Raw genomic sequence first — 13,208 nt, 5'->3', positions numbered from 1 at the left:
AGACTGGATATTTTCAAGCCCAACTGACCAACAGGATAATCTAATACAATTCAAGGAACAGCATCACCTCTCTGGATTACAAGAATTTATCTGATCCAGAGCTTGAAGATGCAGTGGCATAATTCGTCCTCTCTGTGTTTCCTTAGAAGCCTATTTCTGCCTCAGATGAAATCCTGCCAAGCTCCTCCCTTACTAGCTCCTACTCTCTTTGAAGGAGCTTTTTCAGGTGTTGTTTTCCCCAGGAGACCTAAAGTGAACAAATCAAAACTAGCAGAATGAGTGGATAAAGCCACAGCCCGGCAACAAACCCATTGCCTGAAATCTTTGCAAAGAAATTTTTCAGAAAATACTTACAAGCAAAGAATACATGACAGAAGTACCTATTTATGCGAGTGACTATCGCAATGTAGTAACAACTTCCAACTCTTCCAACCTAACAGGGAGGAATTATTAGTAACTGACCATTAGCTTTAGGCACTGATTTGAAGGAGTTAAATTCCCAGGTTGCTTTTTCAGAACAGGGTGGGGCAGTGGGGAAGTCAGGGAGAGAAGAAAAAAGGCACCTGAGTGCCCTGGGAAGGAGCAGCAAAACCTCCTGGCACACTCCCTGGCACAGTCCCCTTCCTCCCCTGTGCTTCAAATACTCCCCAGCTGGGGCTGCCTGGGTGCCCTCCGGCAGCTGCAGCCCCGGGGCTGCACACATCTGGGTGCAGAGGGCTCCAGGCCAGCAGCCCTTCCGAACCAGGAACCGAGTGCCACGTCTCGGTCCCTCTCTCCTCTCCTCACTGCCACCCTTCCCCGCTGGCGTGACACTGCATGGCATGGCCAGTGCCCGGGGCCTGAGGGCAGGGACATGGGCATCCTCCCTGTTTCCGAGTGGTCATCCTGGAACTCATCCTTTGCGGGGCCGGGCACCGGGAGCGGGCCCCTCTCCGGGCCCTGGTACAGCACACACAAGGTAAGTGCCCAGCTCTGCAGCACCTTGCTGGGGGCCGGGAAAAAGCGGGCTGGGAGAGAGCAGGGTACTCATTTCATCCTCTCCCCACCTCCCTCTGAGGAGCTGCTGTACAGCACACGCTTGCTGCTGGCTCCTGCTGCTCCCTCACCCCCCGTGCAGCCCCCACAGCCCTGCTGCCCCATCCCTGCAGCCCTCCCTGGGCAGAGCTCTCCTGCTCTGCACTACAGCATCACTGGTTTCTGTCACTGCTGTTTCTGTGGCTGGCAGTGCTGACAATGTATTTGGGCAACTGCAAAAGGGTGACTGAAGTGGCCTCTGAGAACTAGCAGGTTGTAGCATCTGCTAACAATAAAAAATTTATTTGGAGGTCAATTAAGCCCCTTACCTTCTTCCTGCTTTCTGCTTCACAAGCTAGGAGGCATTAGAGGGTACTCAACATTCTTGTTTTTTCACTGTATAAGAAGCAAATAATGTCTTTATGATGCAAAGTATTGGTATAAATTGTGCATAAAATGGCTTGCAACTAACTGGTCTCCCCTTTTTCTGTGAGCAGTCTAGTAGTGGATCATAACCAGGGGAAGGTCCCAAAAACTCTCCCTTCTGGATTCTGCATTTGCTACTGGGTTGCTCTCCAGATGGCAGGAGGCATTCCTGAGCACCATGGGCACAGAGGGAAGGAAAACTCTGAATCCCTGGGCTTGGGTCCCTAGAGCAGCAGGACTTTTGGCTGATGGCTGGTGGCTGTGCTTCCCAGGACCAGAGCTGGGATCTTTTATGGGACAAGAGTGTGGAGTCAAGGGTTCCTGCAGAAGTGGGAATTTGGGCCCTGGAGCTGGAAGTGGTTTCAGAGCTGCCAGAGGAAATCATCAATAGGGAACTCCCTTGGCACTGGGACACCCACCTGCCTGTCACTGGGGGTTATCAGCTTGCTTGTAAAACATTCCAGCTCTGCTCCTGTACTTCTTGGGGTGGTTGTGGGAGGACAGCTCTGTTTTAAGCTTGGTAATTTTCTGGGAAGACTTGAATAATTTTTTAGTATTGCTAAGGTATCTGTGGGCAGGACATCTTTTGTACTTGTAGAGTGGAGGCTTTGCAGCAGGTAATGGGTAACTGAGTCACCTGTTGCTGCCAACCTTCATTTTCTCAAGAGTGAAATTCTTCTGTTCACATTTTAAATTTTTGGAAAATCCAGAAACAATTTTCTCCCTCCATTCCCAGCTATCCTGACTTTGCTGCAGTGGATCAGCCCAGTTTCAGGTTTTCCTGCAGTTTCAGATTTTCATGCCCTTTCCATTTTCTTGAGGCTGTTCCATCTTCTTGGTTTACTTTGAAGAGATCTTTGTTTTCTGCCTCTACAGAAGAGACCCTAATACTGCACCAGCTCTCACCTTCCTGGAAAAACCCCAGGAAAGCTGAGGTAAATTGCTTTCAGGAGAGGGGATATTTTTCAGCCCTGTGAACCATAAGGAGGTGAAAGAGTGAGATCCCCTTTCCAGAGATGAGGGTCCAGCATAGCTTCCAGTCACAACCGCCTAGAGACATTCATGTGGGAGCAGCAGATCTGACACATGTTAAGGAAATCTGTGGCACTGGAGTAAGCCTAAAATGATATCTGTAAAAATACAACTCCCTGGGAGAAGCTAAAAGTGCCTGTGTCCTCATGGCTGAGCAATACAATGCCTCCTTGTGCTGGCATTACATTTCTTTGGGGTTTGCTTTGTTTTTAATTGGGGTTGTTCTCCTGCCAGGTCCCTGTAAGGGTAATTGGTGCTAACTGTTGGAATGAGGGTAGCAGAGGCCATGGCTTGTCATGAGAAAAAGGGGTGGAGGTGGGACTTCTTCTTGTCATCAGCATGGATGTAGCTTGGCTGATTGAGGAACTGCACCTCTGAAATTTGCAGCACAGTATCCTGTGATTTCACAGCCTTCCCTGTCTCAGCCCTGTGTTGTGTGTCACAGGAGTGTTTAATGATGCAGTAAAATCTGATTTAATATGTACTTAGTTACCTGAAGTATTTCCTGACAAACTAATATTATTGTAATATTTTTGGGTCTGCTGGGGTAATGACCATAAGAAGCCCCCACATGTGGTTGTGGTCCGCTCAATAGAAAATGTATGCAACTGCTTCACTTTAATCCTTTTTTATTTCCCTCAGTGCTTTTTGAATGTTGGTTACCAATATTGTTGAGAATGGACAAAAACATTTTGCAGGATCAGTTGAGATTATTAACTGCAATTTTGATCCTTGACTTCGTAACAGAGAAGGAGAAAAGACTGGGGTGGCAATAGTCAGTGAAAGCTTGGGTGTAATACTTCTGTAACTTGGTAGTTCTCCCTGTGTGTTCTGTCACTGTGTGTTCAAGTGCAGAAGCTGAGCTGGAGATTCATTTCACTTTTGCTTCTTTTTCCTCCTTTGCCTGTCTCTTAAAAACTCAGTGTTATTACTGGCTGCCCAGACATGTATCTTGAGAGATTGTTTTCTTTTGTGGGTTGTAGTAATAAATCATTTCAGCTCTATATTTGAAGTATAAAATGTTGACAGCTCCTTCAGATGGATCTGTGGCCTTTTGTCCCATGACAATATATCACAGCTTGTCACAGGCCATAAGTGCAGGCGACAAGTATGTGCAGCCAGGAAACCTGATCCTTCGTGTGCTCTAGTGAGGAGGCTGTGGTGGCCACCCTCAGGTGTGATGAGAAATCCTTCAGATTAAAGATTGCTTGAGGTCTTTCTATGCTGCATTCTATCACATACATGAAATCTAGATTTTGTGTGACGTGCCACAATTAAGGTTTTTAGCTTATTCTAGCAGAACCTGTAACAGATTTCCAGTATGTAAAAAGTACAGGAAAGCTGGGGCGGGACTTCTTAGAAAGGCACATAGTGATAGGATGGGGAGCAATGATTTCAAGCTGAAGGAGAGTAGATTTAGATTAGAAGTCAGAAAGAAATTCCTAAGTGTGAGGGTGGCGAGACACTGCAACAGGTCTCCCAGGGAAGGTTTGGATGCCTCCTCCTGGAAGTGTTCAAGGCCTCGATGGGGCCTTGAGCAACCTGGTCTGGTGGGAGGTGTCCCTGCTCATGCAGGGAGGTTGGAACTGGGTTATCTTTTGGTCCCATCCAATCCAAACCATTCTATGATTCCATGATTCTGTGTTCAAGGAGAAAGTTCTCAGTGCTTCAACTCACCCCACCTTGCTATGGCCTTGATGTCTACTGCCCCTAAGCCTCAATAACATGAGGGTATGGTTTGATCCTGGTTTCTTCTAGTGGAGCATGGTCCCTGCTGGTACTTCTGCCACCATGGGAGGTGCTGCCTTTGTGTTGTAGGAGGGCAGGGAGCAGCTGCTGTGGAGAGGAAGGTTATTTTTCCATTTCATTTATCTGAGAAAGAATCCCAGAAACACTGAGGGCCTCTTCATCTGACACTGACGCTGCCACTGGAGGAAAGAGTTGGCATAGCTCATCGTACAAACATGCACCATTTTAGCCACTTAAACAATGAAATTTCCAACTGTGGTTTTCAGTCAGGGAAAGCTATAGGTGTCTATGCCAAGGTGTCTATGGAAGTATGGCTGGGAGCCAAAAGGTAGCATAGCCACAGCACACATGGGTTTCAAACACAGCAGCTTTCCTCTGCAAGAAGCAACCATCAGATACCAAGTTATTAAAGGTGAAGGCAAACCCTTTTTTTGTTTTGTTGTTTTTTTTTTTCACTCCAAGTGTTTTGTAGGGGTTTTTAATGCCATTTTCTCAGTCTCTATAGGGCGGGTCCCTTATGCTGCAGTTTGCTCCCTGATGGACTACAGATGTTGACTGTTTTGGGTTAGGCAGTAAACTGCTCCCTGAGCATGTGGAGAGGAGACAACCATGTCCTCACCCAGCTCTCTCTTGCTGTACTCATTTGTGAACACTATGGTGAAAATTCTTTCTTCTTCCCCCCCCCAGTTCCTTACTCTAGAACTGTTCACTGAAAAGCAACATTAGTGTCATAACACTGACTCTGCCTTATTGTGTTGTTCTTTACCTGTCAGATTTCAGAGCTCACATGGTTTACTTTATCTTACTGGGGAAATGTGTAAAGGAAAAAATGGATATTGTTTTTTGTGATGGGAAATGTATTTTATTTTTAGCTCTTATAAATCAGAAGTACGAAGACGACTTTGCTCGACTTCCAAATACACCTTTATTGGATCAGCCATAGGGAATCCAAAAGTCAAAGCTCATAATGAAGCAGAATTGCAAACAGTTTCTGCCAGCACTGATGCATGCTTTTCTGGTGTTGATCTGCTGTTGGGAATCCAGATGCATTTCCATGGTTTAGTCCCCACTTAATTATGCTCTAGTAGAAAAGAGCAAATGTGTAAATTTGGTTCATAAATGCAGGACTGTCAACTGAGCCAGCCTTGCACCCAAGCCACGGGTCTAATCTGCTGGGGGTTGTGCTTTGATCATCATGAGTGTGAACACGACATGAGAAAGCAAGACAGAGCACTGGTTAGTAAGGATCATCCTTATATTTTTATAACCTCATACATCCATTCTACCTGGCCAAGCATCAGCTGTCCCTGCAGATGTAAATATCACAACATGGATGGTGTGAAATGAGCACACAGCTCATACAAGCTGCAGAGCCCAGATTAAAGAAATATCATCTGCTGTGTGGGAACCTACTCATTACTCAGAGGTAAGGGTTATAAGTACAGGAGAGCCCTAGCCCTTGTCTGTCCCCCTGCATGGTACCATAAAAATGTTTGTATAATTTCAACTTGAAAATTTCTTAAGGAAATGCAGCTTTTCCCCTTCAGTCACTGCAAGAAAAGTGGATGGAAGCCATGGAGCTGCTTATACCTCTGAATATAAACAAAGCAGGGGATGGGGCAGCAGGTCAGGATCAGATACCCTGGGTGAGAAAGTAGCCCAAAGACTGGAGGTATCAAACATCTTTCAATGCCAGCCTGAGGAGTGACCTCTTATCAGGTTTTCAGTAGGCACAAGGTCCCAGAACAGCCTGATTTCCCACTGCTGTGTTATTGGTAGGCCTCTATCACCCTTCTTAGGTTTCTTTTGTCAAGGCTGGAAGGAGTTGGGTGCCTGTTCCCCCCCAGTGCCCAGCACTGTGCTGGGCAGCAGACACAGTAAACCAACTCAGCCCCATGTTTTGAGGTTGGGGCACTAAGACCCAATGCAAATGTTATTGATGGAAGAGCTCATTCTCCATTGGTCTGGATACTTTATCTCTTCAGCATTCCTGGAAGAGCCTCTTCAATGAGTGCTTGCTAGACAGACAGCCAAAAGAAGTTGGTGAGCAAAATTCTCTTGTTTGGGCAGATGGCTCGCAGTTCATTTTGACTGAAGCAGTCTTGGTGGCTCCTCCTGAATACCTCGTTCAGGACACTGGACACAACTGCCCTTGCTGAGCACCAGCTCTAGCTCTGCCATCTGCCAGTTCCCTGGTTCTCTCTGGGCTGTTTTTCCCAAATTTTAGACTGTTTCAATGCTTCCTGTCCCAACAGCTACTATAATAAAAAGAATTTTCAGTATTTCTGAGAATATTAAAGAACGTGTGTATTTGTTTTGGTTTTTTTTTTTTTTAAATTATTAAGGTCGCAGTGAGTTAAATAGGATCTTTGTAATTACACTAATCTATTTTAAGAGGTTTGAGAATGTTAATGTAGAAATTTCTAGGGAGCAGGGAATATTACAATTCTTGTCAGTTGTCAGAAAGTGGGTACAGAAAACAAATGCAAGGAAACTTGAATCACACTTCTGCCTATCCTTCCTAGTGCAGAAATTAGTTTTGCTTTGGACTGCTTCAAAATAGTATTTTACAGAAAGACTGGGGGCACAGTGCAACCTCTGTCTGATATACAAATCAGCTGCTGTCTACAGGGCTTAAAACATGCACTGTTCTTCAGCACAGTGATCTAGAGCAGCAGTTTCAGATGTAGGCTGGAGCCAGCAGAGGAGGGTGAGTGGTCCTCTGAGGAGGATTTACCAGGCATGGGACAAGTCTGAATCCCTACACCCTACTCTGCTTTGGAGCTGTCTGGCTTAGTGAAGTGCTTTGCTCTCCCTGCTCCAAAATTCTAGACTACACTGCAATTAATGGACTTTAAATTTGCCCTGGGTACTGTGTTTACTGTGGAGTCTCACAGCCCTGCCTGGAAGTTTCAAGGTGGTGTGAGATGAAGGTCTGGCTGCTCGGGCAAACACCTGTCTGCTACTCAGATTTCATGAGATTGCTGTCTGGACCTAGGACATCATTGCCACCCAGAGAGGTAGGGTTGCTCCCATCTTGAAGCTGTGGTTCTGTTGCTTCATCTTCCCTAGCACTCATGTGACTCTTTGATGAGGCAGTTTGGCTAAATTGGCAGGAAACTACTCATTGATTTTTTTAAACAAAAGTTGCCCTTCGCATAAAACCACCTATAACATTGTGTCCTCTTAGGATTTTGTAAGTCAAAGACTTGATTGCTCTTTTAAGCTAAGTATGATCTTTCTCTTCCCATGGTCTTGAAGTCTTCTTTGGGCAACAAAAAAAGATGTCTGAGTCTTTATTCTTGCATGTCTCCAACAGTCTGCTGGATCTGATTAACTCCTGTTTGAAGGAATCAGAAGAATCTAAATGACTCAAGTAGAAATGTGACCAAACTCAAACACTGAGGCTTTAGAGAGATGAGCAAACAGCAGACTGCACGCTCCAGTCATAAGGGTGTTGAGGACCTTTGGCTAACCTAGTAACTGTGATTATTCCATTTGGAGTTTTGGTAAAATGTATAAACTGTTCTGCTCTTGTTTATAATGTCACCACAGATTGTCCCAGAAGAATGACAGTCATTAATGTGAACAGTTGGGAGATATGCTTTCCATTCTGTGACTAATCTGGACTTTGAAATGTACTGCCAGCAGCTTCAAAAGACAGCCAGTTGGTGTGCAAATCAACACCAGGCCTGGAGCAGAGATCCTAAGAAATGTGGCAGTGATATTTGCAGATTGTGCTCAAAAATAAATAGTCGATATCAAACCAAACAGATGTGTACTGCTTAAATTGAGGTTATACCAGCATAAGTGCATTCTCCACCATGATGTCCCTGGTTCATATGGGGTTTTTTATACATAACAGACTTGTACCCAGATAGTTAACTACCAGCTAAAAGCTACTTCAATTCTGAGAGGCTCCAGGTTGGTAGTAAATGGGTTGTGTCTCCATATATCTTGTTTCATGTCTTTAACCTACTATATCTTTGTATTTCTTTGCTGGTTTTTTTTTTTTTTTTTTTTGCATGTGAAGGGTTGGGTTTGTTTGGTCATTTTTTTTTCCCCTGCTTTGGAATTGTCACCAATGTTCATGTATTTTTGACTTCTGGTGGCATTAATCTCTTTACTTCTCTTCCTTTCAGTGACAACCTTTTACTCCCTGCAGTGACTAAGTCTCCAGGAACACTGTCATTCAGTCAAACAAGTGATAGCATCTTTCATCTGACCCAGACTCCACCTCCATCTCTTGTCTATTGTGATGGTTTTGACTGCAGTTAATTTTCACCATAGCAGTTTGTCTGGTGCTATGTCTTGGATTTGTGAAGAAAACAGTGTTGATAGCATGGTGATATTTTATTTATTGGTGAACAGTGCTTGTACAGAATGGACACATTTCTTGTTTCTCATGCTGCCTTGCCAGCGAGTAGGCTGGGAGTGCACAAGGAGTTAGGAGTGCACAAGGCTGGGAAATCTGTCCTGATCTGACCAAAGGGATATCCCATGCTATTTGACATCATAATCAGCAATAAAAGCTGAGAGAAGAAGCAGGGAGGGGAAGGGCATTTGGAGTTATGTTATTTGTCTTCCCAAGTAACTGTTGTGTTTGATGGAGCTCTCCTTTCCTGGTAATAGCTGAACACCTGCCTGCTGTTGGGAGAAAGTGAATTAATCCTTCACTGCTTGTGCATGCAGCTTTTGCTTTACCTGTGAAACTTTATTTATCTCAATTCTTGACTTTTTGTGCTTTTACCCTTTGAATTCTCTCCCCCATCTTGCTGGGGAGGACTGAGCAGGGGGCTGTGTGGGGCTGAGCTTCTGGCCAGGTAAGAGGCTACGAGAATAAACTAAAAAGAAATGAGTGGTTTACAGAAGTATAGAGATGATAGCAGCTGACTCAGGAAAAGAAAAGTTAAGTTCTCCTTCATTTTAAATTTCTGAGAGGTAGTATACACAATTTATCATCATGTCCCCATCTCTATAGTAATCCCTGTCAAGAAGAAATAATCGGTTCTTCTATTTATTTCTATATATTTCTATTCTTCTTTATGTTTACTCTTCTTTATTCCTATTCTTCTATTTCTACTATATCTGGACCAAGGCTAAAATACTGGGAAAAAGACACCAAGTTCTTCATGGTGTTCTACATCCACAGGTTCTACATCCACATAAGGTACAGTTGTATTCTTGTGAAACAGGCATTCCTGGCAACACCCACCATGAACTGGAAGATGGTAACCAATATTTTAAACCAGGTTGCAGTCTGTAGTAAAAGAGCAAAATGCACAATTGCAATATGTCACAGTAAGACAGTAAGGAGTATGTGAGCCCACTGCCAGTATTTTAGGCTTCTGCATGAAATTTGCATACGACATCATTTATTTAAAGAGTTTATTTGTTATCCCTGGATTTGCATCATAAAGTTTTGACCAGAAGCATCTGCAAATTAAATGCATCCAGTTGTGTGTTTGTGAGTAAATGCAGCCACATACATACATGTGAATATTTCCGAGAGTGCAAGACCTCCTGTTTTTAAATCATCACTGATAATCTAACAGTTGTTTATATTTAAATGAACAATGTTGCCTTCTGGGGTCCAGTCTTTTTATTTTTGCTTTTTCATGTTCACTAGAAACTCTCTGTAAATGATTAACGATCTCTACTCTCTGTGGAGTTGAAACTAGGAAAGCCAAGTGTGTGAGGTGCAGGAGGGAAAATGAGGTACAGCACCCCTCCTCTGCAGGAACAGCAGACTGGAAGGGATATTGGGCTGCCCATTCCTCTACTATAAAATTAAATTATTCTTTTAACAGGTGGATCAAGTATCATTCTAAATGCAGGTACAGTCAGATCTTTTCTTTTTCCCCTCCCTTTTTGTTACTCCTGTCAGAAAATACTCTGAAATGCCACTTGGCTTGGAAGCATCCTCTTTTCCAGCCTGTTTACCCCTGGCCCCGCAGATGACACTGGAGTTCAACAACTGAACATGTTCACTTGGGTTCTGATGTGGAGAAGCATTTTCTGCACACATCAAAGGAAGGGTTAGTTAAAGCCAACAGAGGATTAATTGAGACAGGATGGCAGACAAGCCTGTCTTTGTTGGAAAGTGATGCTGGAGAGGTGCATGCTGGAAAAGGCATGCCATTCTCCTTCTCCTTCTGGTAAAGGGAGATTTTTATACAAAAGTTCTTTTTAGGATTTGGTAAATAATGTATTAAGCTGCCTGCATTGCTGTCAGGGTTTTGTGTATCTGATTTAAGTGGGATTAGAAATAGCTCATTTTTACTCCAGCAAGACTTGTACATACAGAACATGAGGAAATGTGCTTGGCCTGGAGACATCTTTGTGTGCACATGCAGGGCGAGCCGGATCCTCAGCAGTGCTCTCTGTGCCTTGTCCTGCAACCTGATCTAACACTCAACATGACTTTTTACTCAGATGTTTAGATAGCTCTCTTTTTAAGCTTGCCAGACTTTCTGAGCACAGGCAAAGCCATGTCCATCTCACAGGGCATGAACAGCCATGCTCGGGCTCCCTGTGATCCTTGTGTCTGCTGCTTGGATTTCCATCCAGGGGTCCAGGGAGCCACATGAAGAGAAGCAGTGCAGACTTTTCAGTGTGAGCCAGGCTGTAGCTCCTGTTCCTAAGAGAGGTAGTGCTAAATGTTTTAATTTTATCCTTCTTGTATATTGAACAATGTCCTTTTCCTTTATGTCAGAACAAACTAAATCAAATATATTTCAGTGCACATTCCAGCACTGGTAATTGCTCTTTGACTCTTACTTCAGATCTCCTTCAGTACTGCATACAGGCCTGAAGCCATATATAAGTATACGAATTGCACTATAAACCATTTAAACAAGGACTTTGTTTTCTTTATACATCTGTAAAGCACTGAGTACAGCCAGAGCCCTGTGAATAGTAATAGTTATATGATAAGCCTCTCCTACTTCCACATGGGGGCTCTTTGAAAAATGTGGTTTTTGTTAAGGCCTCTGAATTCCTGTTGCTTCAGAGTTAACTCAGAGTTGGAAGTTTAGGTGGCATTCCCCCCCCTTTTTTAAATACAATCCATTGAGATCTGACAAAATCCTAATTACTGGAAACGATGTGTGGTTTTAGAAGCAATAAATGTCATTACATTTCTTGGGAACACCTTTAGATCACAAATAATTCCAAAAATAAAGAAAAATAGGAGGAACAGTTTAACTAGCCTTGACTGAGCTGACATTTGAAATGTTTTAGTTTCTGTTCATCAGTTTAATTTATAGCCATAGAAAATTTCCATAAATAGTGGCTGTATACCTTTTAGTCAATGCAAATTAAATTAATCTTTCTACGTTTTCATTTCGTAGGCCCAGCAACTGCAGTTTAATGTCCATTAGGAAAACATACATGTAATGTGGGTAAATCATCTCACTGTAATTACTGAGTTTCCAATGCAGATTTTAGTCTGCAAGGGATAAATTTATTAGAATTAGTGCCAAAGATTTGAAATTTTAGCCTGGCTTTCATTTACCATAAACCCTTTACTTTATTTTGACAATAAAAAACGACCTTGCATGTAATATTCCCTTTTAAAACCCTGCCAGAATGAGATGAAAATACGCAAGGGTAAACAAGCATCACATGAGCACCCAAAAGAGGAGGTGTATGCAGAAATATGCCACACTGTCTCTCATTTATTTTGTATATCAATACGTTGCTACTTTGCTTGGCAAACGGATGCCTCCTGACTGATCCTTCAAACCTCCCTTCTCCACATCTGGGCTTGTGCAAGAGCCTCACACAGCTGGGATAGGGAATACCAGGGGAGTGCTGAGGATGCCTTGCTCCAGGAGAATTTGGCACTTCTTAAACTCATTCCCCCCCATCCCAGAAGTCCCCTCCATGGGTCACTGTCACCTCTGGCAAACCCCACAGGGTCACCATTTTAAAGCCCTGAAGTGGTTTGTGAATTCTGGATCCACCTTTAGTGTTGGCAGGTGGCTTATTCAGAACATAATGCTAATGGGGTGTTTTGGGAGGGTTGTTTCAAACCTGAAACAGTGTTTTGCCAGCCTCTCAAATAGTTGTTTTAACACCACGGAGGCAGTAAAGGAAGGAGGAGCTAAAGGAAGGCATTTTTCAAACCAGCTTTTCCACCAGGGAAAGTGTACGTAGATCCACAGCTTCAGTCCATGGTCTCTGTGCTTGGGGACTATCAACAAAGGACTGCAAAGCCAGCAAGTGACTTCCATGATTTGTTCCAAACCATATGAAGGTGAAGGAAATGAAGTTTCTATGGTGTTTATTTGCTTTCTGGAAAATTTAAGGACTTTGTTTTTCTGCAACAAAGCCTCGAGCATTTGGAAGCACTGGAAGAATATGTCAGCAGTTTGAAATCTGGGGTCTGACAAAGTGGCCTGTAGGTTCAGACAGATGTTTTGGTGATGAAGGGACTCGCATTTTATTCCAACATTTTGGAATATTTAAGGCTTTTTCCTGTAGAAGTCCTTAGTTGACTAAAGTAGCACCAGGGCTCTGAAGTTGTGTCTGCAACTGAATTCCCTCATGGTGGTTTGTCTCAAGACTTCTGTGTGGGAAGCCTTGCAGTGCTGCAGATGATATCACAACTGGATATCACAACTGGAAACTCTGTGTTCAGAGAATATCATGTTCATTACTTATAAAACTGGACGTTCCACCAGTCCTCTAGCCTCTAAATGAGGCTGAATGGCACACAGCACAAGTAATGAAGCCATGATGAGAACAGAAGGGTTGTGGTGGTCTTCAGGGCACTACAGCAGCTGGTTTGCTTTGATAGGAGGGTGATCTGTCTTCTCTTGGAGGTCATTTCTCATTCATGCATGGTTTTACTGGCCTGTGATAATAGTATCCCATTTTTTTCTCTGTTTCTTTGGGCACTTCTGTCTGTGTTAACATGTGCATTAGAAATTGCCTGCTGACTTAATGCACTCTTAATGCAATCTTAATGCATTAGGTTTGTG

At 43.5% G+C, this 13,208-nt stretch overlaps 1 protein-coding gene across 2 annotated transcripts in view; it reads left to right on the top strand.

Moving 5' to 3' along the window:
• Positions 1–522: 522 nt before the first annotated feature.
• NIPAL2 (NIPA like domain containing 2) overlaps positions 523–13,208 on the top strand; it is a 50,100-nt gene continuing 37,414 nt past the window's right edge. Inside the window, exon 1 of one of the 2 annotated variants that reach the window (XM_071738029.1) lies at positions 523–958. In XM_071738029.1, coding sequence (XP_071594130.1) covers positions 854–958 — 105 coding nt within the window. In that variant the 5' untranslated portion in view covers positions 523–853. The remainder of the gene's footprint in view (positions 959–13,208) is intronic. The other variant, XM_071738027.1, reaches the window with a different exon arrangement.

The sequence above is a fragment of the Heliangelus exortis genome, chromosome 2 (genome assembly GCF_036169615.1).
Source record: "Heliangelus exortis chromosome 2, bHelExo1.hap1, whole genome shotgun sequence".
Classification (NCBI taxonomy): domain Eukaryota; kingdom Metazoa; phylum Chordata; class Aves; order Apodiformes; family Trochilidae; genus Heliangelus; species Heliangelus exortis.
The sequence above is the reverse complement of the archived record's forward strand: the minus strand, read 5'-3'. Positions and strand labels throughout refer to the sequence as shown.